The 23,576-nt window shown below is 44.7% G+C and overlaps 1 protein-coding gene across 1 annotated transcript; it reads left to right on the top strand.

The window, feature by feature from the left end:
• Positions 1-1,415: 1,415 nt before the first annotated feature.
• Positions 1,416-21,932, top strand: GCH1 (GTP cyclohydrolase 1). The gene is made up of 6 exons (XM_075503917.1): positions 1,416-1,836; positions 13,508-13,617; positions 15,875-15,930; positions 18,982-19,013; positions 20,020-20,104; positions 20,695-21,932. The coding sequence occupies exons 1-6, from the start codon at positions 1,527-1,529 to the stop codon at positions 20,819-20,821; spliced, it is 720 nt and encodes a 239-aa protein (XP_075360032.1). The 5' UTR covers positions 1,416-1,526; the 3' UTR covers positions 20,822-21,932.
• The last annotated feature ends 1,644 nt before the right edge of the window (positions 21,933-23,576 follow it).

Here is a 23,576-nt window from a genome sequence, read left to right on the forward strand (position 1 = left end):
TTCTGTTCCTGTTCGGAGCCCGGGGCAATAAAACCGCACTAAAGCCTGGCTGGCTGCAGGCCAGCGCCGGCCCCTTCATTTCACCTGAGTCATCCTGGCTCTCTTCTGGTAAAACCTGTGATCGGAAACCGAATGATAAATGTGGAGCGCGTTACTGCTGCCGGGTTTTTTTTTTTTTTTTTTTGCTTGTCTTGGTTAAATGTAGCTCTTGTGCCAGGAGGAGACAGAGGAAAGCCAGTGAGTCATGCTCCGCGCCCCATGCCTCCGACAGCTCCTTCCCCTCCTTGTCTCCCCGGCAATTTACCATTTCCTAGGCACAAGGGGGGAGAATTTGCCCCTGCTGCCTTTTGGACAGATCGTGTGTGAAAAGAGAGGGCTTTGCTGCGTCCCTTAGCATCTCAGTCATTTATTTTGATGGCAGTCCAGAAAATACTAGTTACCTCGCTTGTGCTTGGGGTGACGGGCGATGGAGCACGCACCCGGTGCTCAGCTGAACCTTAAGACTCAGTTTCTATCTCATAAAATCCCGGAATAGGTTTGGCCGGAGGGGACCTCCCTTCCAAACCACCAGCCCCAGCATTTATCTGTTCGCCAACATTTGAACCCTACGTGGGGCTGGGGCAGAAAGGCCTGACGGCTGCCGTTGGCAATGACAAGCTGCCGAGGATGAAGGATGCTCAAACTACTGGCAGGGGTGACATCCCAGCCAGATCCCCACGGAGACCCCGAAATATTTGGTTTCGATCATCAGAGATGGCGCATTTCCAGAGCCACAGGTGGGAATATGAAAACGTCGGGGCACACGAGCCGTGCAGCAGGAAAGTGTCTGCAGAGCTCATAGGTTTGAAGGGACCGAACCCCAGCCATGATTAAGTGGTAGGGACTGTGACGAAGGAGGACAGACCCACACCCGGGATCTTTCTGGCGGACGCATCCGACTCGGAGCGCCCCAGAACGGTTACGATGGCGTTTGGGCAGCACCAAGGAGCTACCGAGCGGGATGCGCCTTCCATCGCCCTGGTGGGAAAAGGACCAGCTCTCAAAGTTGGAGAGGAGGAAGAGAAAATGGAGAACGACGTCGGGAGCTGCTGCCCAGGGCAAGCACCCACATCCCAGCGGGACCCTCCCCACCCGTCCTCCGCCGGAGCGGCCTTGCCGCTGGCCCTGGGCTCCCCACGGCCCTTCCCCACATCGGAGGGGATGATGAGCGGGAGGGGACCCGACCCTACGCGGCCCGGGCCTGACGCCCGCACTCCCGGCCCCGCGCCGCCGCCGGGGGACCCCGCCAGGCCCCGCCGCTCCCCGCGCCGGGCTGAGACCGGCCGGCTCATGACACGGCGGGTGACGTCGCGGCGGCGGCGGCCAATGGCAGCGGCGCGGGCCGTATAAAGCGGGCGGCTGAGGCGGCGGGCGGGAGCGCTGAGGCGGCGGCGGGCGGTGGGCTGAGGCGGCGGGCTGAGGGCGACGGGCTCCGCCACAGCGCGCTGCCCGCACGGCGGCGGGCCGGCCGGGCCCTGCCGGGGCCCATGGAGGCGGCGCGGAGCTGTAACGGGTACGCGCGGCAGGAGAGGCCGCCGTCGCCCTCCGCCTCCCCGTCGGCGGGCGCCGAGAAGCCACGCGTCCCCCCCGGCGGCGGCAGCGGGGACGGCTGGCGGGGCGAGCGGCCCCGCAGCGAGGAGGACAACGAGCTGAGCCTGCCCAGCCTGGCGGCCGCCTACACCACCATCCTGCGCTCGCTGGGCGAGGACCCCGAGCGGCAGGGGCTGCTGAAGACGCCCTGGAGGGCGGCCACCGCCATGCAGTTCTTCACCAAGGGCTACCAGGAGACCATCTCGGGTAGGGAGCGCTCCCGGCGGGCGGGCGAGCGGGCGTCACCCCGGGGAGGGCTGCGGGCCGGGGACGGCGGAGCTGGAGCCTGCCGCTTTGATACCAGCCGTGGTGCTGGCTTTCCTACTTGGTCTTAAAACGGGCTTCGCCACTGCCCTGCCACTGTACCGTCCGTCTGAAGCCCCTTGTCAGTAAGGCATCAGCGATATGCGCTAGAAACACCCGTACCGTGGGGTCTGTCTGTCCTCTCCTTCCCCCGATTTATTGTGTTAAACTGCATGCTAGTAAACTTCACGTGCTGTCATAAACTTCAGTGCTTCTGGTTTCGGTGAACAGAGCAAGTGCTTTTGCTTTCCCTCTTCTGGTGTAAACTTTTCAAGCTCTGGCGTAGGAACTCCTTGATTGTACCTTCCTCCATCCCCAGCTGAGCTAGGCTGCCTTCCTACCTAGGAAGACAAGGTAGGAACACTTGCTTCTATTAGCAGACAGAGGTGGCTTGAATTTTCTCAGAAAGGGTCCTGTTCTGCTGATGCTTTTCTCAGGTGAGGTTTTCTGAAGGTGGGAATGAAACTTGAGGAAGTGAGTTAAGGAGGAGGTCGGGGAGATCCCTACCTCATCTCAGGGTCCCTGCAGTGAATGCAGGTATAGAGATGGGTGGGATTTGTTCTCCTCATCACCAGCAACTCCAAAACTGTATCTTGGTTCCAGTGCAGGGTAAATCCTGCTTGAAAATTTAGTTTTTACATCAGGTTTCCATTTCTCAGCCTTTCCACTAAGGACTGTGCCTGGTACAAACAGTAAAAAAGGGCTTGGGAAACTGAGGAATTCCCCTTTCCGCTCCCTCTTACAGTAAAAGGCAAGTTCCTGTTAGTGCATAAGGGGTGCAAACACTGTCAGCAAGGACCTTTGAATGCGAATCAGAAAGGAGCTGAGCGTGTTCTGCTCTCCGGAGTACAGCCCTGGTGTACTGAGTGCCCCAGAACTGCATCAATGTGTTGCAGCTGAATGAGAAGGCTGAACCGTGCTGATGGCTGGCATCAGGGAGCTTCCTGCTAACACGTCAGAGTCCTTTTCATAAGTGCACTGTGCTTCAACTTAAAGGTTGGCTTTCGTGTTTAGTTTCTTTTTCACTTCTCAACTGTTGGCTCTTCTGAAATCAGATTGCATCTAACTTACAGCATTAACTTTACTCATAGCCAGCTTATACTCATGTGCCCGTGTGTTCTAGCTTCCCCCAGGAACAGCATTTCTGCCTTGGCATTTGTCTTGCCTTTCAGATCAAACCAGGTTTTCAGGTTCACATCTGGAAATACGCTCTGGACTGCAGTGGCCATCCTCATTCCTCCCTTCCTTTAGTCTTGCTGCATGGTGTGTTTGAGATGAGGTTTCATAGGGTCTCAAAGGATGATCCTTTGTCTACTGGGAATAACTTTCCTCGTTTGGGGATTGCATGTGTCTCTTTACTGCTGTAAAACACAGGAGGTCTCTCAGTCATCCTGCCAGTCTCTAGCAGAAGGATTTTTTTTTTTTAGTGATAGTTTCTGAGCACAAATTTCTGTACTGAACCTGGATGAGGTTGCTGCCTATCTTAAGTCCTTTCTTACCTTGCTGGCAGTTTTGTGTGCAGAGCCACACATTCCCTTAAAGTTTTTTTTTTAATAGCTTTTTTCTGCTCTAGTGTGGATTCTCTGGGACCCAAATAGTCTGTCCCAATCTCTCACATACATTTCATTAAGCAGAGTAGTTCTGGATAGTCCCCTCCCCTGAATATCCATACCTGGGAGAGAGCTGTATTATATCCAAGAGTGGAAAGTGTCAGTGCTAGGTGCTGTACTCTTGGACTGCTTTTTTCTTTTCTTCCTAGGAAATAAAATGAAGCTGTGATCTTAACATTCCTTCCTGTGTCAGGTGGGGAATCTTTTTACTTTCCAGCTACTCGCCTCTTCTAATACAATGGCCAGCTTCCAGTCTTCCCACTCTTACTAGCCAAACAGAAGAAAGAGCTGTAGCTGCAAAAGTCCACAGCAGCTATCAAAATGACTAGTGGATGAGGAGTTGGCTGGGAGAGTTGATATGGAAGTAACTTCCACTTGGGAGAGTTTTAAATGCATCGTGAAACCTAGAGCCAACAACTACAAAGTCTTTGGGAACAAAGCTAGCTGTGGGACTGCAGTTCCTGCTGCTTGTTTCTGCTGGTGTGCTGTTCACTTGGCTAAACTAATACAACTGCCTGCCTAGCCAGGCTGTGAACTGGACCACGAACTGGCTTGTAAAAGCAAAAAAAAAAAAAAAGCCCCACCAAAAAAAAACCCACCAAAAAAACCCCACAACAAAGCAGCCCTGACCTCTTATTTTCCAACTTATTCTGTTCCTTACGTGGAACTGTCTGGCTAGGCAGAGGTTAAAGCAATGATTTGTGGGATGTGAGGTATGTGTTCAAGTTTATTCCCCAGCAGGCAGAAGATAGCAGACAGTTATGAAAAGATGGGGCTTACAGCTATTATAAAAGGCTTCTCAAGTAAAAGCTCTGTGGTAGTGGTTGTACAAACACAGGGCTAGAGGCAAGGTGTGTTTCTAACAGGCACCTGTCTTCAGCTGGCCCCAGCTGAGCTCACAACCCTTGCCAGTATGTGGAAATGTTGCCAGACTATGCAGCCGGAAGAGAGTGACAAACGAAGGTAGTGAATGTTAGTACAGCCACAGGCTTTAAAATCAGCCTTCCGAGTTTGTCTGCTTGAGTATCTGCCTTAGGCAGGCAGGAGAAAAGCAATTCATTTCTGATGGCATTTTAATTTTCCATACAGGAACACAAAAAATGATGTAATAGATATATTCCCAAATTATGAAATATAGTGAAGGCTGGAGAGTGTAAAGTTGAAAGTACACCGTAGGAGGTCTTCAGTGTTTCATGTGCTTGACTTGAGTCTTGCTTGCTGTAAGCGAGAATATGGGGGTTATGTGGTTGGTCAGGAAACTAAGCTACTTGACAGCCTTGAATGCTGCCCACTGCTCTCAGAGGTTAGTGATTTGAGCAGTGCCTTGCTCTCACTTGTCACTGAACATTTTTGAGTGCCATCAGGTTGCTGGAAGCTTTCTGGTATGGGGAGGCATGATGGCCATACCTGCCCTGCAGGAATCTGTCCTCTGTGGTGGCACTGAAGAAGATGACCAAATGGCGTGAGTGGGGAGTATGGTTTGAGGAACCCTGGTTCCTTTGGTTTTAAGGAATGCTTTTGGAAGCTGCTGAGCTGATGTGTGGTTTCAACAGTCAGCAAATAGGTATTGTTTTTCTTTTTGAGCCTTGATTGATAATTCATCCTTAAGAACAAATATTTTCTTGATTGTTTGGATTACCGTGTGTCTGAGAGCGTAGCACATTTGGGGCATGGTTAAATGTGCTGGACATTTGATCTCCTTTCCTGGGTGTTGTCATTTTGCTTCCATGACACCTGACTGTATTTGTATTTTTGTACTTTCCATAGCTTAACTTTGTACTGTTGTAGGGAAGATTACATCTCAATTCAGTCCCTTCTCTCCATTCAGATTTATGTGAGTAACAGAGAAGCTGATTCTGTGTTCCAGCTTCCACCCTGTGTGTATTTCCTAGCTTGTTTTCAATAGTGCAGAGAGACAGTGTTCCTGATTACCTCATATTCATCTTTGCTATCTGTGTTCTGCAGCTGGTCAGTATTGTATTTCAGAGCCATTAGTAGAGTTTACTAGCTAAATGTCTAAATCTGGCTCTTTCTGGTCTTTCTAGATTATGTCTTTTTTCTTATTAATCCTGGCTTTACTGAAGGCCTCAACCTCTTTCTTTGACAAAATGTATTCAACTGTATTGATCTCAATTTTATAGTACTAGTCAACAAGCTTTCATTGGAGGAGCAAGAATGCCTCCAGAGATTTCAAAGAAAATCCACCTGGGGACCAGAAAAAATGCTAGCAGTTCAGTTGGGCATCTGTGTAGGCTAACAGCCATTACAACAGCAACCACTTCATGTATTGGTAAGGATGTCAGAGCAGACAGGATACCAAAAGTTTTGTTTTTCAGTTTCATTGCAGTGCTTCTGCATGAGCATCCAAGAACATGTTTTCTTTTGCGGGGTCAGGTCTATCAGCTTCATACTTCTGAGAGTAACTTATATTGCAAAACAGTAACCTGTTCTCTTGGTTAATAAAGGTGAACTGGACTGTTGATAGCAGATTGCTTTTAGCTTTCTTAAAGTTGGTTCAGGCAATTGCCTGTCACACAAAAAGACTAAACCTCGAGAGATCTGTCCCTCCTTTAGCAAAGGCTTAATGTCACCCTTAGAGGTGCTGGCTATGAGACTATATAAATACTGCAAAGCACAAGTGTGTGCAAATGTAGTAAATGAAGGAATACATGGAAATAAAAGATTGCAGATGGTACTAACTTGTAACTCAAGCTGAGGACTTCAGAATCAAGCTTGCTAAGCAGAGCTAACTGTTAAGTTACAGAAATGGCAAGTGTCAGTGATGCTAGTTTCAAAAGACAAACCCTAAAGGAGTTGATTCTGATTGTGTAATCCTGTAGGAAACATGAGGCACAGGGCTGAACAAGCTGCCTGCATCTGCAGTAGGAAGTTAACTTGTTTCCATCAACCATAAGCACTCTAAGCAAAACAGCACGTTCATTGAACAGTGTACTTGCTGGTAATGGTGGTAGTTGTTACATGAATAAAGGCTGGAAGACTCTTCTGGTAGGTATGTTAGCTTTCAAGCATGTTTAATAGGGAAATGAAAATCGGAAGTACTGGGAGAGGATAACTTTGCTTTCCCAACCTCTGTGGTTTGAAAGGCTGCATGTATGCTTTATTTGCCTGGAAGCTAAGTGACTCTACCGTGTAGCTTTTATTTTAAAGCAAATAACAACTAGTTAGGTCTCATACAGTAGATTAACACCTGCTGAACTGTGTGTATGTTGCTTTTCTTCTCTCATTAGTTTATGTGTTTTTCCTATGATGAAGGGTGAAAAAATGCAACCTTAATATTCTTTTCTTCATCTTCTTGTCTGTGTGGATTTGGTATTTTGACAGATGACAGCAATGGTGTAAGCTCATAAATTTTTTCCAAGCCTGCTCAGTTTGCTGTGGATGAGAGGTGCTAAGCATCGCTACGTAAAAAATAGACAGGCAGTGCCTTAAACAAACAAGGCTGTTTGATCAGCAGCAGTGCCCTTTGCTAAGAGCTGGTGAGTTACTTCACTCTTTCCTGGAAACAAGGCACTACTAGTTCTCTTGCTTCTCATAGATGCAACAGTCTAACCTATTAATAACTTAAACATCAGCATTATTGTGCTATGGCCATGGCTCGTTTCTTGTAAACCAGAGGGTGGGAGATTCGGGGTTGTTCAGAGTAAGGTTCTTGGGGGTTTCTTTCCTCAACCTCTACCCCTGCGTGGGTGAAGCCTACCATGCTGAAACAGGTACTCGGGGCAGTGAAATTTCTGCTGGGAACTAGGACTGTAGGACTTCACAGGATGATCTCCCCTGCCCATTAATGCTCAGCTAATACCAGATTTGTTAAGCTTGTTTGGGGTTTTGTTGGGAATTTATTAAATGTCTTAACCTCTTGGATCTTAACTGTTAAAGACTTCTGATCTCTTCGTGTTGCTTTTCGAAAGTGTTGTTTCATCTTGTCTGATTTTTCCTTTGTTTCAATTTCAAAGAAATTTCAGCACCTTCTATGACAGGAGACATTGAAATGGTTATTGAAAATCCTGATACATTTTAATGAGCATCTCCATAACCCTGCTTTCCCTCATATTAATAAACCTCCTGGAGGAAGGCAACTTCTAGAACCTAATCTTAGCTTCATCTGAGAGTCTGCAATAACTGATCTCTTATGAATAGCCTTGAGTTTCTCGCTGCAACATGGAAAGTGTCTTATAGGAAAATAAACAAATCTGTACAAATGATGGCCAGAATTAGTTGAATAGCAATAATACTTTTCCTCCATCTTTGCTTTTTATAAAATGTGCCTTAAATGACACATCTGGTTCACCTCTCTTCTGGTAACTGAGGAATTAAGCTTTGCTTCTGAAGCAAATGTTCCTGTCTGAAGTTCAATGTCTGTTTCTAGTCCTTTGGTGTGGCAGTGATGAAATCTGAAATATTAGTCATAAACTTGTGAATTCTTTTGTCTGAGGCTTTTCTTGGTTCCTGTTAGGAAGGTGTGTTATGACAAGGAAGCCACATAGTGCCCCTTTAACTTTCTCTGCAGCTTTTGAACTCTATTGCCTATCTAAATAGTAAAGTGGCATCTTAGGCTCTGTCTCTTTCTAGGGCTCTTCAAGACTTCTTGAAGCAAATGAGAATTCTGTTGTGAATTGGCGTACCCAGACCACCCCCTTTCTTAGCAACCTGAAGTCGTTAACTTTCTGCAGCAGTACAAGCTCTCTCTATACGAATGAGTGTTTTTGAAGCCCGATTCTCTTCTCTGTATGAATAATAAATTCCTGGTACCTTTTTAACACTGAAAGGCTGCAATAATTGTCTTGTGTTGCTTGTCTGGAATATTTTCTCTAACTACAGTTATCCTGTAGTGTCATTGCCTGAATAAATAACCAATTTCAGTTTTGGCTCTACATTGTACTGTTTACCCAGCAGCAACTGAAAGGTTTTTACAGCAATTTCCTTCCAGATTTAATTCTGACCCTGTAGCCTGTTGGTCTCCCTACTACATATTCAGCTGTTAGCTCATGGCTCCTGCTGTCAATTACATCTGTCTTCAGATGATGAGGAACTTCTTGAGAAAGACATTCAAGGGTATCTGCCAACATACCCCAGCTGATTGTGCCTTAATGAATGGTTAGCCTTTGGTCTCTGACTCATGGCACTGCTCTTCTGGAGTATCCTCCAAACCACGACCTGTTCCTAGTTCATGCAAGGTCCCCTGCCGTTGGTTTTGGTGTAACTCAGTCTGTGTTCCTGGGAGAGCAGAAGGTACCTGACCTCAGCCTGTACTTTAGTTTGTTCAAGCTAATGGGCATTGGTATGGTGTGACTTGCCCCACCACCCTCATAGGACATCTGCCTCCCTTGGCCTGAACCCATTCCTGCAATGGCCTCACCTGCCTGCTGCAACTTATGGGACTTATGGGTCACCATGGAGGGCATAGGGGCTGTCAGTGAGGACAGTCTGGAGCTGTGGAATGGGTATCAGGAGAACCTTGCACCTTGTCTCTGCCAGGATAGATGACCTCAAGGAACGGTATTGGGGAATCTCTGAGACTGCCTTCACGCCCTTGCCACTCAACAATCTTCAGTCTGACTCCTCTGAAGTGGAGCAGTGGGGCAACTTAACATCACGGGAAAGTGCTTTAACTCATAGTGAGAACAACCTACATCACTTCAGTCTTCTGCCTCCCAGGCATAGTAAAAATGGGACATCTGAAGTACTGTGAAGCTGATGCAGTGCTGCTCTGCAGAATGCTGCCATCTTTCATTCCCTTCACCTGCTGAGCCAGCTGCTGGGTGGGCTCTGGCTTCTTTGCTTGCCAGAGGTGCTTTTGCTTTCCTGTGTTACATTAAAGCCATGCAAATAGTTTCTATAGCAACAGGTCTTTTTGCTTAGCTCTGACGCAAAATCCTGAAAGGTCTTTCTCATCCTGTCTTCATCCAATTCTGATTTTTTTGCTTTTATCAACTCTTTTTGAAGATAAAGGGGAAAATTAATTCTGCTCTGTTTCAGGAGTTAACTTGCAGCAGAGGTGTCTGTTCAGTTTTAACAGCCCACTGAAGTTTCTCCAACAGGACTAGAACTCTGGGCTGAAGGAAAAATCAGCTGGAATAATCTAGAGAGTGCCCCAACTGTACATATAATGTTTGTTCTTGTTCCCTTCCTGCCAGCCTGTATTGTAGTTTGGATCTTAGCTTTTCATTAACATGATGTGTCTAGGCTTAAGGACTTAAGCAGTAAATTCCCTTAGCTTTTCTGGGGTGGTGGAGAATGAAAATGGTGTTATCCGCTGTTTCCTTTGGCTTGTAGAGAGGGCTTGGTGCCAGCATTTGAGCAGAGCTGTGACTAGTAAAAGCACTGTGAGGGTGTGACTGAGAGGCCAAGGGACGACGTGTGAATGTGCCCATCCTCTTGCTAGCAGAGGAGACGCTAGTCCTACCCTACTGATGTGGATGATTACGTAGGTGGTACTTGGAACGAGTAAAAGTGTTGCTTCATGTGAGAGGAAGAATTTCCTTTTTGTATTAAGGAAAAGTAGCCTGTTGAGGGAGAGCCCATCTGAGCTGCAGGTGTCTCGCTTTGTCAGGAAACCAAGCTGGCAATATTTACTTCTAGCCCTCCTTCCCTCTAAAAGCCCTGTTGACTTCTACGCTTTTGCTTTGAAGATCCTGGTGCCACAGGAGGAAGGGATGGAAAAGATGCAGTTGCATTGGCAGGGCTAGTGAAGCAGGCAGTGTGGCCTAGTAGGTAGAGTGAAAGAATGGGAAAAGAGGCACGAATTTGTCCCCAGCTTTACTTCTGGCCTGGTTAATCTGAGGCCCTGTTTCCCCTTCTGTCCTTTCAGCTCTGTTAAGTTCTTCAGAATGCAGGATGCAGGCTGAGTTTGTCAGGGCCCTGTTTGATGCTGTTGCAAATTGAATGATGGGGGAAAAAAAAAAGGCAGACGAAGTTAGATAAAATGGTATTGCCTCCCTGCACAAAGTGTTTGAGTCTCTGCCAAACAAGTCTCTCCTGTGTAATTACCAAAAACAAGTGCTGCAGTGGGACATAGCACAGCATCTTGTTGCAGCTACTCTTACCTAACTCTTTTTTTGTCAATACAAGGCTTGGATTTCAAAGAGGGAGGTATAGGGATAGACAGGCTTCAAGCTATGCTTATTTTCAGGAGAAGAGGTGAAGTGAAGTGTGAGCAGGAGAGACTGGAGCAGGATAGGGGTGACTGGGGCTCTCTTAACACTGTGGCCATTTACTCAGGTAGTGGCCTTCAGTCTCACTTTTTGTTTTACCTTTATCTCCCTGTATCATCTGGCAGTTGTGAAGGGGTTATTGGAGGGGCTAACACTAAGCGGGTTTCTTCCTTTATGGGCTCTGGCCCTCCTTCTCAAGGAGTAACTGATGCTGACTTAAAACCAGCACACCTTGCTGCAGGCACAACTGCAGAGGTTATGCAGCTGAGCAGGTATCATCTGTGATCTGGCTGCAACTAGCAATATTAAATCTAAGGCGCAAAATTGGCAAGACCCATATAAATGAGAAGTGCGAAGCATCCCACAGCTCTGTGGTTATATTCTTAACGCATAGATCTGTTTGCTTACCTGCCTCTCAAACTCCCTTGGCTGTGAGGGAGCATTGCCCAAACTGCTGTGATTCTGGGCTGTAGCCTAAGAGGGGATATGCGAGAAGGATGGATGACCTTTGTGTTCCTGTTTAATTGCTTTAGCCGCGAGAAGGATGCATTTTGTTCCTGAAGTTGCCTGTGTGGTACTTCACAAGTCACTTAACCTTCTTCTTTCCCCCAGCTTTAAAATAGGGCTAACAGCCGTCTCCATGATACAATGTGGCTCTTCAGGATTCCAGTAACAGAGTTGGGTGCCTTAGATGAAGTTTGTAAGGATCTATTTGTATTTTATACATGAATAAGTGTGTATATGCATATATATGAGACTTCATGGCTGAAGTACCTTCTGTTGTAGCTTTGGCCTTACGCTGTCACACATTACTATGACTCTTAATGCGAATGTGGCCATTTTTGATTGTTCTGAACAGTCTGCTTTGCAAGTGTGCTGACGTAAATCCATATCTAACATCGGGCTCTGATACGCTCCTGGCAAGGCTGGTATAAGCCAAGCTGGTGGTCTAATAACAGCAGCAGTCACTCTGGAGATGCTTCGTGGATCCGTTTGGATTTTGTTTTAATAATGCTGGGCATAGTAGCAGGTTTTGTGAAACCACTGTTTGCCTTTCTGCTGTAGAAATGGCACGTCTGCGGAGTGCTGCGGGAGGGAGCTAAGAACCCAGACGGCTGCTCCGTCCCTCCCTTCCCTCTCCTCTGAGTCTGCTCTGTTTTGGATTCTGCCTATTCCTGGCTGAATTCATAGTTATACAACTGCATGATGCTCTCAGTGTAATCAAAATCCTCTTCAGCAGTGTTTGGCGTAAACTAGACTCTGAAACTTGAAGAACAAAATCATGTGCCTTTACAGAGTTGTTTCCTGGCCTCTTCTGTGCCCCCTACTCCTGCTCTCTGACCTGATCAAAAGCCTTCTGGGGTTCAGCCTCACTGTCTTGCAGGTTGCCAGCCATTCTCAGGAAAGAACATGCGTTGCAGGCAGAACATCTTGCGCACAGTTTCCAGGGTTACCTGTGTAGTGCTGATAGCAAGCAGGAAATTAAAATGCTCCATGATGACAATACGTTATCGACAACAGATGGTGGCCATTAGGTGTACGTGCATGTCAGGGGAAGGCATAAAGGCAAGTAGAGCAGACACAACTATTAGATTTGTGTAATTGCCACTGCAGGTGCTAAGCTCTACAGTGGATGAAGCAGGGCAGTCCCTGAGCACCCTGATTCCCCTTCTGGCCATGGTGTATGTGACTCTGGTTCCTGGAAGTAACTCCAAGTAGTCAGTGTGGCTTCAGGCTAACTTGTTTGCAGAGTTCGTGTTCTGATTATCAGCCCTTCTGTACAGCTAGTTCTCTCTTGCTATTCTCTCTCTCTAATCTTGCTTCTACACAGCTTTTCTCTCTTGTCCTTCAAAAGGCTCCATCTATTAACTGGAGACTGGTCTACTTTTAACTGCTCCAAGCATGGTCCAGCTGCCTGCAATCTTTGTGGAGACTATAGTGATCTGCTGTAACCTGTGTCAGGATTGCTTGGGGACTTGTCAGGGGACTGTTAAATCTGGAAAATCAACTGAGGATCTGTTCTGCTGAGCTCCGAGACTAGCAAAGGGTCATGTAGGTTCCTTTTCTTACTGAGCTGTCTCTTCTTCCTTCTGTCTTTGTGGGTTTCTCCACCTCAATTGTCTGTTAACTCTGAGGTGCAGAATTAGGCCAGAGTATGCCTGCTTTCAGTTCAGGACAGCAAATCTCTCCCCTATCTGTGGATACAGATATGTCTCTTCCGAGTTTTGTGTATGCCTGAATAGCTGCTGGTTTGTGTGCTTCAGGATGAAATAAGAGTATCTTATTTGCGTGCAAAGCCTCCTTGAAGATAGTGGTGCTGGTGTTGAAGTGTGTGAAGAAACTGCTGTGATGGCGTAGCTTTTCTCAAACCTCAGGCTCAACTTTGCTTGTGGTATGTGGAAGCACTAATGGAAGCCCACTTCGAGACATGCTATCCTCCTCAGCACTGGCTTTATCAGGTGTAGTCTTAATTGCTCTTAAGATGTCAGTAATTCCGCAAAGACTAGACTCGTTCTACCCTAGGCTCAAACTATTATTTAAATAAAACACTATAGGCTGACTTCTGGTGTAGCACGTAGGTAGTCTGACATAGCACTGTGGCAATTGTGTGATCGTATGCAAACAAAGTGTACTTGTGATGTTACTCCTTAATTGCTTCCCATATCTTAACCCTAAAATCTGTAGTTCTGAGAGAGCTATGCTCTTGCTACAAGCTTTCTCAGATACTGGCTGGAAGAACCTTCCATGCTTGTGCATTTGTGGTTTTTTTTTAATGCGAATATTTAATTTCAGATGTTCTGAATGACGCCATCTTTGATGAAGATCATGATGAGATGGTAATTGTGAAGGACATAGACATGTTCTCATTGTGTGAGCATCACCTCGTTCCATTTGTTGGAAAGGTAACTCTTCCTCACAAAACAAATGTGGGAATACATGATAAAAGACCTAAAGTACATGTAAAAGACTTTGTAGCTATAACTACAAAGCTTTTAAACCTGTAAGTATTTACTGCTTACGGCTATGATTCTAGAAGTTAATCTTCAGAATACAAATAAGGAAGACCTCCTTAATGTGAGTTTTATTTGGATTTAAGCTCCTAAAATATAATGCTCAACCTTTCCTAGTCTAAGTAATCTAATGGTTTCTGACATTTCATATCAAAGCTCTTCTTCGTGAAGCAGCAGCAAGCCTTGAGGGCAGACATCTTGATATTAAATCAGCTCACTCTGCATGCTGGCTCTGCCATGGATTTAGCTTCTGGCTCAGAGCTATCTAGTGCACATTCATCTCAGGGAACCCCCTGTGAGTGGAACAAACTTCAGATTAGCAGCCCTGTGTTAAATAAGCAAGCCCAGTCAGGGAGGGGGTGGTCAAAATTGACTAGCAGGAGGCTGCTTAGGTTGGGACTTCCATGAAAGGGGCTGGTGTTTCACATGGTGTTGAAATTGTGATGCCAACAAATTTAAAAATAAGATAAAAAGTCTCAGGTTAACTCTGTAAACGTGATGAAGAGTTTGAAATGGGTAGTCCCTTCTGCATGTCTCGGCCCCTTCACTCCCATATCAGCACAGAAGGATGGAGCTTACTCTGATCCATCTGTTCTACCATTAAGTACTCACAGGTCAGAGAGCAGCAAGTGATTTTGTTGTCTATAAAACTCGATCAGTACCACATATGTTCCAAGTAAACTGTCTGCCAAAAATAAAATACCCGACCAGAAACCAGCAGTTTATTTAGTTGAGTCAACTCAATTTCATCTGCTTTCTTTTCTCACTGCTAGTATTTTATACTGGAAAACAAGGTAACTTCTTTTTCTGTGCAAGCTTTCTATTTTGCCTGTTATTCTTAGTTACACGTACTGTGTATATTCTCTTCGTTACTCCTGTGGCAATATATGCATTCTTTTTACGTCTAGCTGTTTAGCCTGTGTGGTTTGGAGAAATCTCCTCGCAAACACCGAATTGGTCCTGCTCGTATAATGGTCTGCTAAATGACTTGGTATGCCTCTAAATATTCTCAGACTAACCATTCTCCTGTTGGGTACATCAAACAGGTTACAAATACTGACCAGCAGGTCTTGTATTTGCAGTTCTATCTTAAATGAAATTAAGAAGTTCACAAAAATACTCTATGGGGAACAGGATTCAACGCTTATTTCTGTCTCTTACTTTGTCTGAAATGTTTCATGTCTTTTCAGGTGTCAGTGGGTTGATTACCCAACAGAAGTGATAGGAATGAGCAAGTTAGCCAGGTAATTAGGTGCACTGTGGTACCTCTAATTGCAGGTACAGCAATACAGGATTCTGAGATGGGGCCTCTAGGCAAAGCACTAAGACAGAATCCTACACTGACACTCCCCTAATGCATCTTGGCTAATTTTTCAAGTCTCTGGTACAGTGACACAAATGCTGGCTTATAATCTGTTATAACTGTAAACCCACTTGAATTCAGTAGCCTATGTTGCTTTCTAAAAACAAGAAGCTAAGTGGCTTTCCCCCTGCCTTCATATCTGAGCACTTTTCTTCTCAAGAACTTACTCCAACTTAGTGCAACTATATGTTCAGTATGAATGTTCAGCAAATCCATATTCGAGCAGGATGGAAGTTGACTTAATCATACAGTGATCTATGGTACTACCAAAGCAGAAGAAAAACCCCCAATCAGTAAGTGCTGCCTGATTTTGGTGGCGAAGTATTTCTTGCCATCAGAACTCTCACTGGAAGTAAAGTACAGTCCCTCTCCCTCCCGCTCCCTAAATCCATTTTAGGTCTTGAAAGAAAAGCATGTTTATTTTAGACAAACAGCACTGTGCTGAATAATAGACTGCTTTTTGTACCCAAATCTAGTAGAACTCTGTAGCATTCCTGAGACTTGGAACATAAGCCTTGACTCTTGAAGAGTTGTGATTTTTCTCCCCCTCAGAAAACTTACCTGTTGTTCACCAGGACACTGACCTCACCAGGCATTTACAGTCTCCGTTAGCTCCACAGTTTTTCAGGCTTGCATGGTGGCATGTTCCTCCCACATGCTAGGACTTCTGGACTGTTCCAGAGTTAGTTCTGGGGCAAATGCACATCTCATTCTCTATGCATGAGTTTCATATGCATTTGGAAGTGGGGTTTTGATTCTGTTAATGGTTTGTTCTCCTCTGTCTAGGTACATATTGGCTATCTTCCTAACAAACAAGTACTTGGCCTCAGCAAGCTTGCTAGGTAAGTGTTAATGTAATGAAAGTGATGCTAATTTGTAAAAAGGATTCCAAGCTGTGCTAACTGTGCTAATCTTTCTAATCTGGTCCCCCTCTAAAGCTCAGCCCACTTTGTGTCCTGGATTTGGATTTAGACCAATCCTCAGCATTGTTTTTTGTGGAGAGGACAGATAAGTCTTAGAGCTCTGTGTTAATTCACATCAGCCGACTGCAGTAGAGCTTTTGTACGTTCATCCAAAGCATTGATGTCTGCAGGGAGCACAGAAGCAAGAACAAGAGAGAATTTGGTCACGTTCTAAGGCAGGCCACAAAAACCAGTGGGGATCTCTAGCTATTTACTACTTGTGTGTATATTGACCGATAAGAACAAAAAGCCAAAACTTCCAAACTGTAAATGAACATGCCCTATGGATAGAAATTGAATCTAAAGCTTTCATCTGTTAGCTGACTCTTCAGGTAAATTTGGCACTTCTTTCTTTCACTCAAGACCTGCTGAGAGAGCCGTGGGGTAGATTTTATAGATAAAGTTCAGCCTAAGAAACAAAGCAATTATGATACACTTGAGAAATCCATTTGTTATGTAAAATAGCTTTTTCCTCAGCAAGTGCCCTTGGATCAGTTGTTGCACTGAGTCTTGTTATCAAGTGACACTTCCTAGCTCTGGTGAGGAAGGGGATGGTAGATCCCTTCAATAAGCAGATTATTGGGGACCAGAGTGGAAGGGTCTCTTTTGAGAAACGAATCTGAAAAATTGGCTGTAGTTCAGGAAGACCACATAGATTTTGTTTATACTTTCCCTGATAACATCTGTTAGTCTTGCTGTATTCCAGTAATGCTAATGAGAATTAGCCTTGTAAATCTGCATGCCCGCTGGGTTTTCTTAGCGGGTAAGAAATGTGTAGGATATGACCCTAAAATGCTTTAAAGTTAGTCAGCTCTGTTCTGTGCTCTGCTTGCAGAACAGTGAATTGGGTTTGGCAGTGGAAGGGCCCTTGGAGGTCACGTCTTTGCTAACGTAACTCATTACAAGGTGGCCATCTTCATGTCTTCTAGCAGTGATTATAGGAGTGGACTTTGCTCTGATTAAAAGGCTGCAACAGGCAGTTCAACGTTTAAATTTTTTCGTACGTGTTCTGTGGCTGTTCCTCCGGGCTGGAACTGTAGGATGAGGTTCTGAGCTGACAGTGCTGCGATTGCTGGGCGAAAGATTTTTGCCTTCTGTAGCTGCTTACGCTTGGGGATGTCTCTGGCAGTTCATGGCTTGTGTTGTGTGTTGGCTGGCACTCGTGTGACTGGATCTTTTTAAGTGGTGAGGGGGTTTTTTTGAGTTGGATTTCTGAAGGCGAACATCCTTCCTGAAGAGACTGTCTTTAGCACTTGGTTTCATCTCTGCAGGGCTTGAATGCAGGATTAAGAATCGCATTTGAAATATGCATCAGTTGATTTGTGCTCTGGTCTCTAGTTACCTCTGAATTGCAGATAAAAAAAGGAGCTCAAAACTGTCTTTGGTGATTTTTAATGCAAGTGGCAACGTGATGCTAGAAGTGTACAACTTTCCTACTATTTATTCTCAGGGTAGAAACATGCATGAATATGTGCAAGGCTTCCTGCGCTGTGCTTGAAAGTTAAATCTTGCCTCTTTCAGGTTACGGTAAAACTCCCCTATACTGCAATAATGAAAAGATTAGATTCTTGTATAACAAAATGTTCTCAGTCCTCGCTTGCTTTTGAGTGCTTACCCTGAAGAGATTGGTGGGCCAAATAGTGCTTCCCTTTTGTGTGCCCTATATAATGCAACCAGTGTTTGAACAAAGATTTGTGAGGCTGTTGGTACTGTAGGCCTAATCTTTCATAATAGGATTAGTCTAATGTGGTGAGTTTCTGTAGTTGTGGATGACCTGTATTCAGTAAACAAACATCTTTGGATTTTAAGCTCAGGCTTGAAAACGCTAATGCAAGTGACTGTTTTTACATAAACATGCTTATAGGACTTCTTATATGCAATACCAGTGTAAAAATATCTCAGCATCAGCTTGTTTCCTATCCATATATTTAAATATTATGTTGCTCTGTTTAGGATAGCTATAACACAACCATTTCATTTCTGGAGGGGAGTTTCTGCATGTAATTCTCTCTCCAAAACAGCAGGCAAGTCTCGCTGTCAGAGATGTTTCTTGTAACTAATGCCTCAGGCTGTCAGCCAGTGTCTGTTTTTTGTCTAGCCTGAGCAGACAAGTATTGAAGCTTTCTATAGCAACTTCTTTACATGGCCACTTGACGTATAATTAAGCATTTGAGGTTGGCATGAACAACCCATTGAGTTACAGAGCAGTTATAAGACTTTTCTTAAATGTGTGGGTTATAGTACTGCAGTGATAAATGATGGTAGTATCACTTGCATTGCCCCACAAATGGCTTAAATTTGAAGTCAGGTTCGAGAGGAGCACTGAGGTGATCCCTGCACTGAAATGTGAAGGATGGCGTGATATGTGGGTGGAGAGTATCTGTTTTAAATAAAAACAATTCTGTCTCATTGTTCTTAGTTAAATCTGTGGTTAAATGCAAGAATCCAAAACATCTCCTGCTTAATTTCAGTAGCCTTCTGAGAATCCCAATATCGGAATTGTCCTTAAAACAGCGTTTGGTTTAGATTAAAGCAAAAGGAGGTAGTCTGACCTCAGTTCAAGGATTAGCTTCAGGGAGTCTTTGGGCATGGACTCCCTTGCAACTGTGTGATGCAGGTGGATGGTGGTCCAAGTAATTCAAAAGTAAGAGCCAACAGAAGAAAGCTCTAAGGAGAAGTGACAGGTTTGCCCCTGAAATGGTCTCTGGGGTGGCGGGTAGGGGAAACTGTCACTAAACACAGTGGTGTGCTAAGGGAAGTCCTTGAGCAATGCCAGCCAGGGGCTGAGCAGCAGCATGATGGCGTGTAGATTTCCAGGAAGGACACGGATCCGTACAGTGGTCTTGTTTGATAGTGTCAAGGTAATTGTGAAGATCGGATCATGGTTAGATGGGAATAAGTATAACATTGTCTTTTTCCTTTCTCCTTTAGGATCGTGGAAATATACAGTAGAAGATTACAAGGTAAACAGATGAATTTTTGGTTTTGGTGTTGTGCAGTCCTTTGCTAGCCAGCTCAGGGTACTGGTAATTAGCTGTGGACTATAGCTGTGCAAATTTTAGTGTGAAGAAAAACACTGTGTTCTTGAACAGGTGTTTCTCATCTGTCACCTTAGCCCCTGTGTTTCCAGTGAGGAGTAAAATCTGCCTGTGAAAATAGATGTAGGCAGTTAACTGATTCAGAGGATAAATGTGCTACAAGATACAGCTGCCAGGAATAACTAAACTAGTTGGATGCTGCTGGAGTTGAACTCTCCTACGGATAATTTGAGAGATGCCTTCAAGAATTCTTGTCTGAAGTGATGAAGTGAGAGCTGCCATGTTATGGACTGCCTGTCTGCTGCCCCCAAGAAGTGGAGGAAGCTGCAGGATCTGAGGCCTTGGGTTGGGCTCAGCCTGCTCTCATTGTCCTGCAGTTAAATTTGGCCTGTTCTTGGCGACAGAAGTCTTAGTGACCATTAGGTGTCAGACTGGTGAATAGAGGGTGCTAGAGCTGCAGGAAGTAGAGCTTTGTAGGACAATAGACTCTCTTAATTTGCTCATTTTTAATCTCCATTTCCTTTCCTTAAAAAGAGAAATTGTGTGTAGGGAATGAATAGTGCAGCAGTAAAGCCAGTGAACAAATACATAAAAACTGAAAGAAAATAGAGAAGGAAGAAATTCTAACTGCATAACAGGAAGTGTAAGAGCTGTTATAACAAATCATGGTAATGCAATTCCTGCAAAGGTGTAATGCAAAATGACTCCCAATATAAACAAGCAAATAAAAGGTCTGTTCCAGGATACAAAACATAAGATAGGCTTTGGTACTAATCAAGCTTATTTAGGAAGAGCAGCACTTGTGTGCGTGGTGGTGGTGGGGAACAGGCACACTGGGAAGCGAGGATGCAATGTTGCTATCCAGATAGTGGCGGTGCATTGATGCTAGTCAGATTTAACACTGCGTCTGAACTCCCCGTTGTTCTTTCAGTCCAGGAACGCCTTACCAAACAAATTGCAATAGCCATCACAGAAGCCTTACAGCCCACTGGAGTTGGAGTGGTTATTGAAGCTACGTAAGTTACTCTGAGCTGTTCCATCGTAGTGTATGGGCTGCGTGTGATTCCAGCTGTCTGCTGCAGAGCTGTTGTGTGTTGCCTCTTCGGCTGCTGTAGCTGTGTGCCATGCTTGTTTATGAGGCAGAGCGCAGGCAGGAGTGATCCTTGCCCATTCAGCGGAATGGCCTGGTGAGTTGGAGCCATTTAAAGTAGGGGCCTACCTTATCCACTGCAGAGATGTGGCAACGGGCAGCATGGCCAGCTGTCCCAGTTGCACTGGGTCCGTGCTCTGCCTCAGTGCACCTTCTGCTTCCTCAAGTAGAGCAAAGCTTGGGACTAGCAACAGGCATGTCCCCATGATCAGAATGCACCTTGGAAAGGTGGGATTTTCCTAGGATCAGAGGAGAGAAGGCAGGGGGCTGGGAATTTGACTTTCTTTTCCATAGAGGACAGCTGAGGTACTATTGACAGACGTCCATTCTGGATATGGAGGTTTTGTCACTTCCCCAGAATTTAACGTGACCATGTAAGAAGCCATCTCTCTTTGTGGGATTACTTCTTTCTTTTGAGTACGCCTGATTTATTGACTCCCCTTTCATTTCTTCTAGGCATATGTGTATGGTAATGCGTGGGGTACAGAAAATGAGCAGTAAAACAGTAACCAGCACAATGTTGGGGGTATTCCGGGAAGATCCAAAGACCCGTGAAGAATTCTTGACACTCATCAGGAGCTGAAACTGTGTTTATTCTCTAAATGCACTCTGGAGATTGTTCTGTCCAGTGTCGCTGTCTGTTCTTACTTGTTCCTACATCTCACTTTTAAACTAAATCGTTGTGAATTGTTGTCATAGTCTTTGTGCAGTAAAAGACTTTTGATGGCAAATGAAAAATGTAATGATAAGGTAGGCTCCTCCTGGATTTCCAATGATGCTGAAGTCACAGAATTACAAGCTATGAATAGGGTTTTGGAAGTGTTTTTCCATCCACAACTCAGAATATACTGCTGTTAGGAGAAAAGTGGGGCTTGGGGGTGAAATGGGTATTTATGAAATAAGTTATGTTTATTAGAATAAATATGGAGCAGCACAGGAAACAATTGTAAGGCCGTGGATCCTTGTGGGACCACTTATGCTGCAAATACTGTACCTCTGCTGAAAAGGATGGTCCTGAATTATCTCTGACTATATTTTATTACAAGTCCTGCAGTGGCTGTTTCAATGTCTGGATATGTATGTTATACCTCTTTGAGATGTTACCTCTGGTGGTGTTTTATATTCTTGCTAGAATTAACCCTCCATTTTTGTGTGTGTGTTTTTGTTTGAGAAATTTAAAACACATTTTTCCTAGCCTCTTAACACGCAGGGAATTAACTTCTAAACTATTTGGGGCACAGTCTTATCTCAGTATAAAGAGTTGTATGCACCTCTTTCTCTGTGCCTCGGAATGTCTGACCACTTTAACTGTCAGTTTGTTACTATTTTTAAGCAAACTTTAACAGAGGGGAGGAAAAAAACCCCAGAGTCTGTCTGCAGAGTGCTAAGATATCCAAAGAGGTTTTTAATGATATTTATATCTTGAGCTTTCCTTCTTGGCTTTCCATGGGTTAGACTGAGAAGCTAAATCTAGTCTGATAATCTGAAAATGAAGATTTCAAGTATTTCAAGATTTGCATCTCATAAATGTTGGACCAAAGGTGAGTCCTGAAATCCTGAACGCAGCACATTGTACCTCTCCTGCCTGATGGCAGGTCATTTCAGGGCAAAGTAACCTGAAATGACAACTTATTTCATAAGAGTAATTGAGAAAAGCATTTCCAGGGCCATCAAAATGAATTAAACCACATTTTTCTGTGTATGTGGCAACCTCTGTATGTGGCAGTATTGGTACAAAAAGTTTCAGTCAGCTGGACTTGGCTGAACTTCTTATACTTTGTTACAGTTTTAATGGCTGTTTTGTAACTCTTAATTGGGAAAACATGAGGCGCAAATGAAAACCACCCTTCTCAAACTAAGCACAGGAGGCAAAACTTAAAAAAGAAAATGTCAGCCAGGCTGTCAGATGCACACAATGCAGGTTCCCATAGTCGTATCTGCTTTGCCGAATATGAATCCAAGATGTTCTGTAGGCTAACCTAAAAGGCAGTTCCTGGTCTGGCAAGCTTGATCTTGCCGACATTCCTGTCTCTTGCTTCAACCCGTGTTGGAAACGAAATGAAAGTCATGTCCGGCCAAATTCCATTGGGCCTGAAGAACTTTCAAGAACAACCACCTCATGCATTTAATTACACTAATTTTACCTTGATGACCTTCACAGCATTATTGGAAAAATCTTTTCTAATATCCTCTCTCCTGGAGTCTGTAGAGTTAGGTGCTATAAAAGTGTGTGTCTGCTAGCGTAAACAAGGTATGTGTTGCACATTTATAAAATACACTAACTCTATGGCATTTGTTTTCCTTAAATGACTGAGAGCAGATATTGCCACTTTTCAGTTCAGTGTATGTATCCAGCTGAAAAGCCTTAAATCTTTCCTGCCTGAAGTTCAGAGTAAAACTCTTTCTCTTTTTAGCTCAACATTGAGGATTAGCTCAACCTCAAGCATTTGAGGACCAAAGGGGCACACACTAGTACATTTGTTTCTCTTTGCTTGCTTTAGTTTGGAAATTAAGTCTCTGTAAAACACCGTCTTGCTCCTGAGGTAATGAAAAGTTGCGTTTTAACCACTTATCTCTATTCAGGATAAAGTTCGCATTGCACCACCACTGATTTTTATTTCCATGTGACCTGTAGTCCTTAAAACATACCTCTCTCTACTTGTGGCCTTGGATTTTGTTCACGTTTTTGTTGTTGTAAGACTTGGTGCATTTTTTTTGGAACACGAGTATTGTTCAAATACACAAGCTTTAACTACAACCGGTGTGTATATATGTATAGTACGTACAGCCTGCTGTTGTACTGAGTAAAAGTCCATTGTCTCTAAAACATTAAAGCACAGTATTATCCTTTGGAGTGGTAGCATCCTTGGTGACTTGGAGGCAATGGCATCGCACAAATGGCACAAGCTCTGTCTCCTTGAGTGGGGGTTGTTTCTGCACTAGCAGGGTGAGATGTCGTGAGATGTTGGGGTGCTTTTCTGGGACGGTAGTTGCTGTTGTCCCCATTTGTTGACTGGGCAGCAAAAAAACCTCTGTGATTTGGTGTTACCTTCTTCTTACCAGTCCTCGGTGCCAGAGGAATCAATAGCAAATGCATTGGGGCAGGGAAGGGGGGAAGCAGTGGTTGTTGCATGCATCAAGGCTTATGGGGGCTTATAGTCCTCTCGTGCACTTCTTAAGCCATTCTGGATGCCTCATCACGCTTTACTGAGGAAATACCTGGGTCTTGGCCAAATGTTCAAATTACCTGAACAAATATATCCTAACAGCAGCTGTGATGCAGGTCTGACGAGAGACCTTGAAGCTGAAGTCTTTGCACTAAGTCTTGGTTGGGTCAC

Source organism: Mycteria americana, chromosome 5, assembly GCF_035582795.1.
Source record: "Mycteria americana isolate JAX WOST 10 ecotype Jacksonville Zoo and Gardens chromosome 5, USCA_MyAme_1.0, whole genome shotgun sequence".
Classification (NCBI taxonomy): domain Eukaryota; kingdom Metazoa; phylum Chordata; class Aves; order Ciconiiformes; family Ciconiidae; genus Mycteria; species Mycteria americana.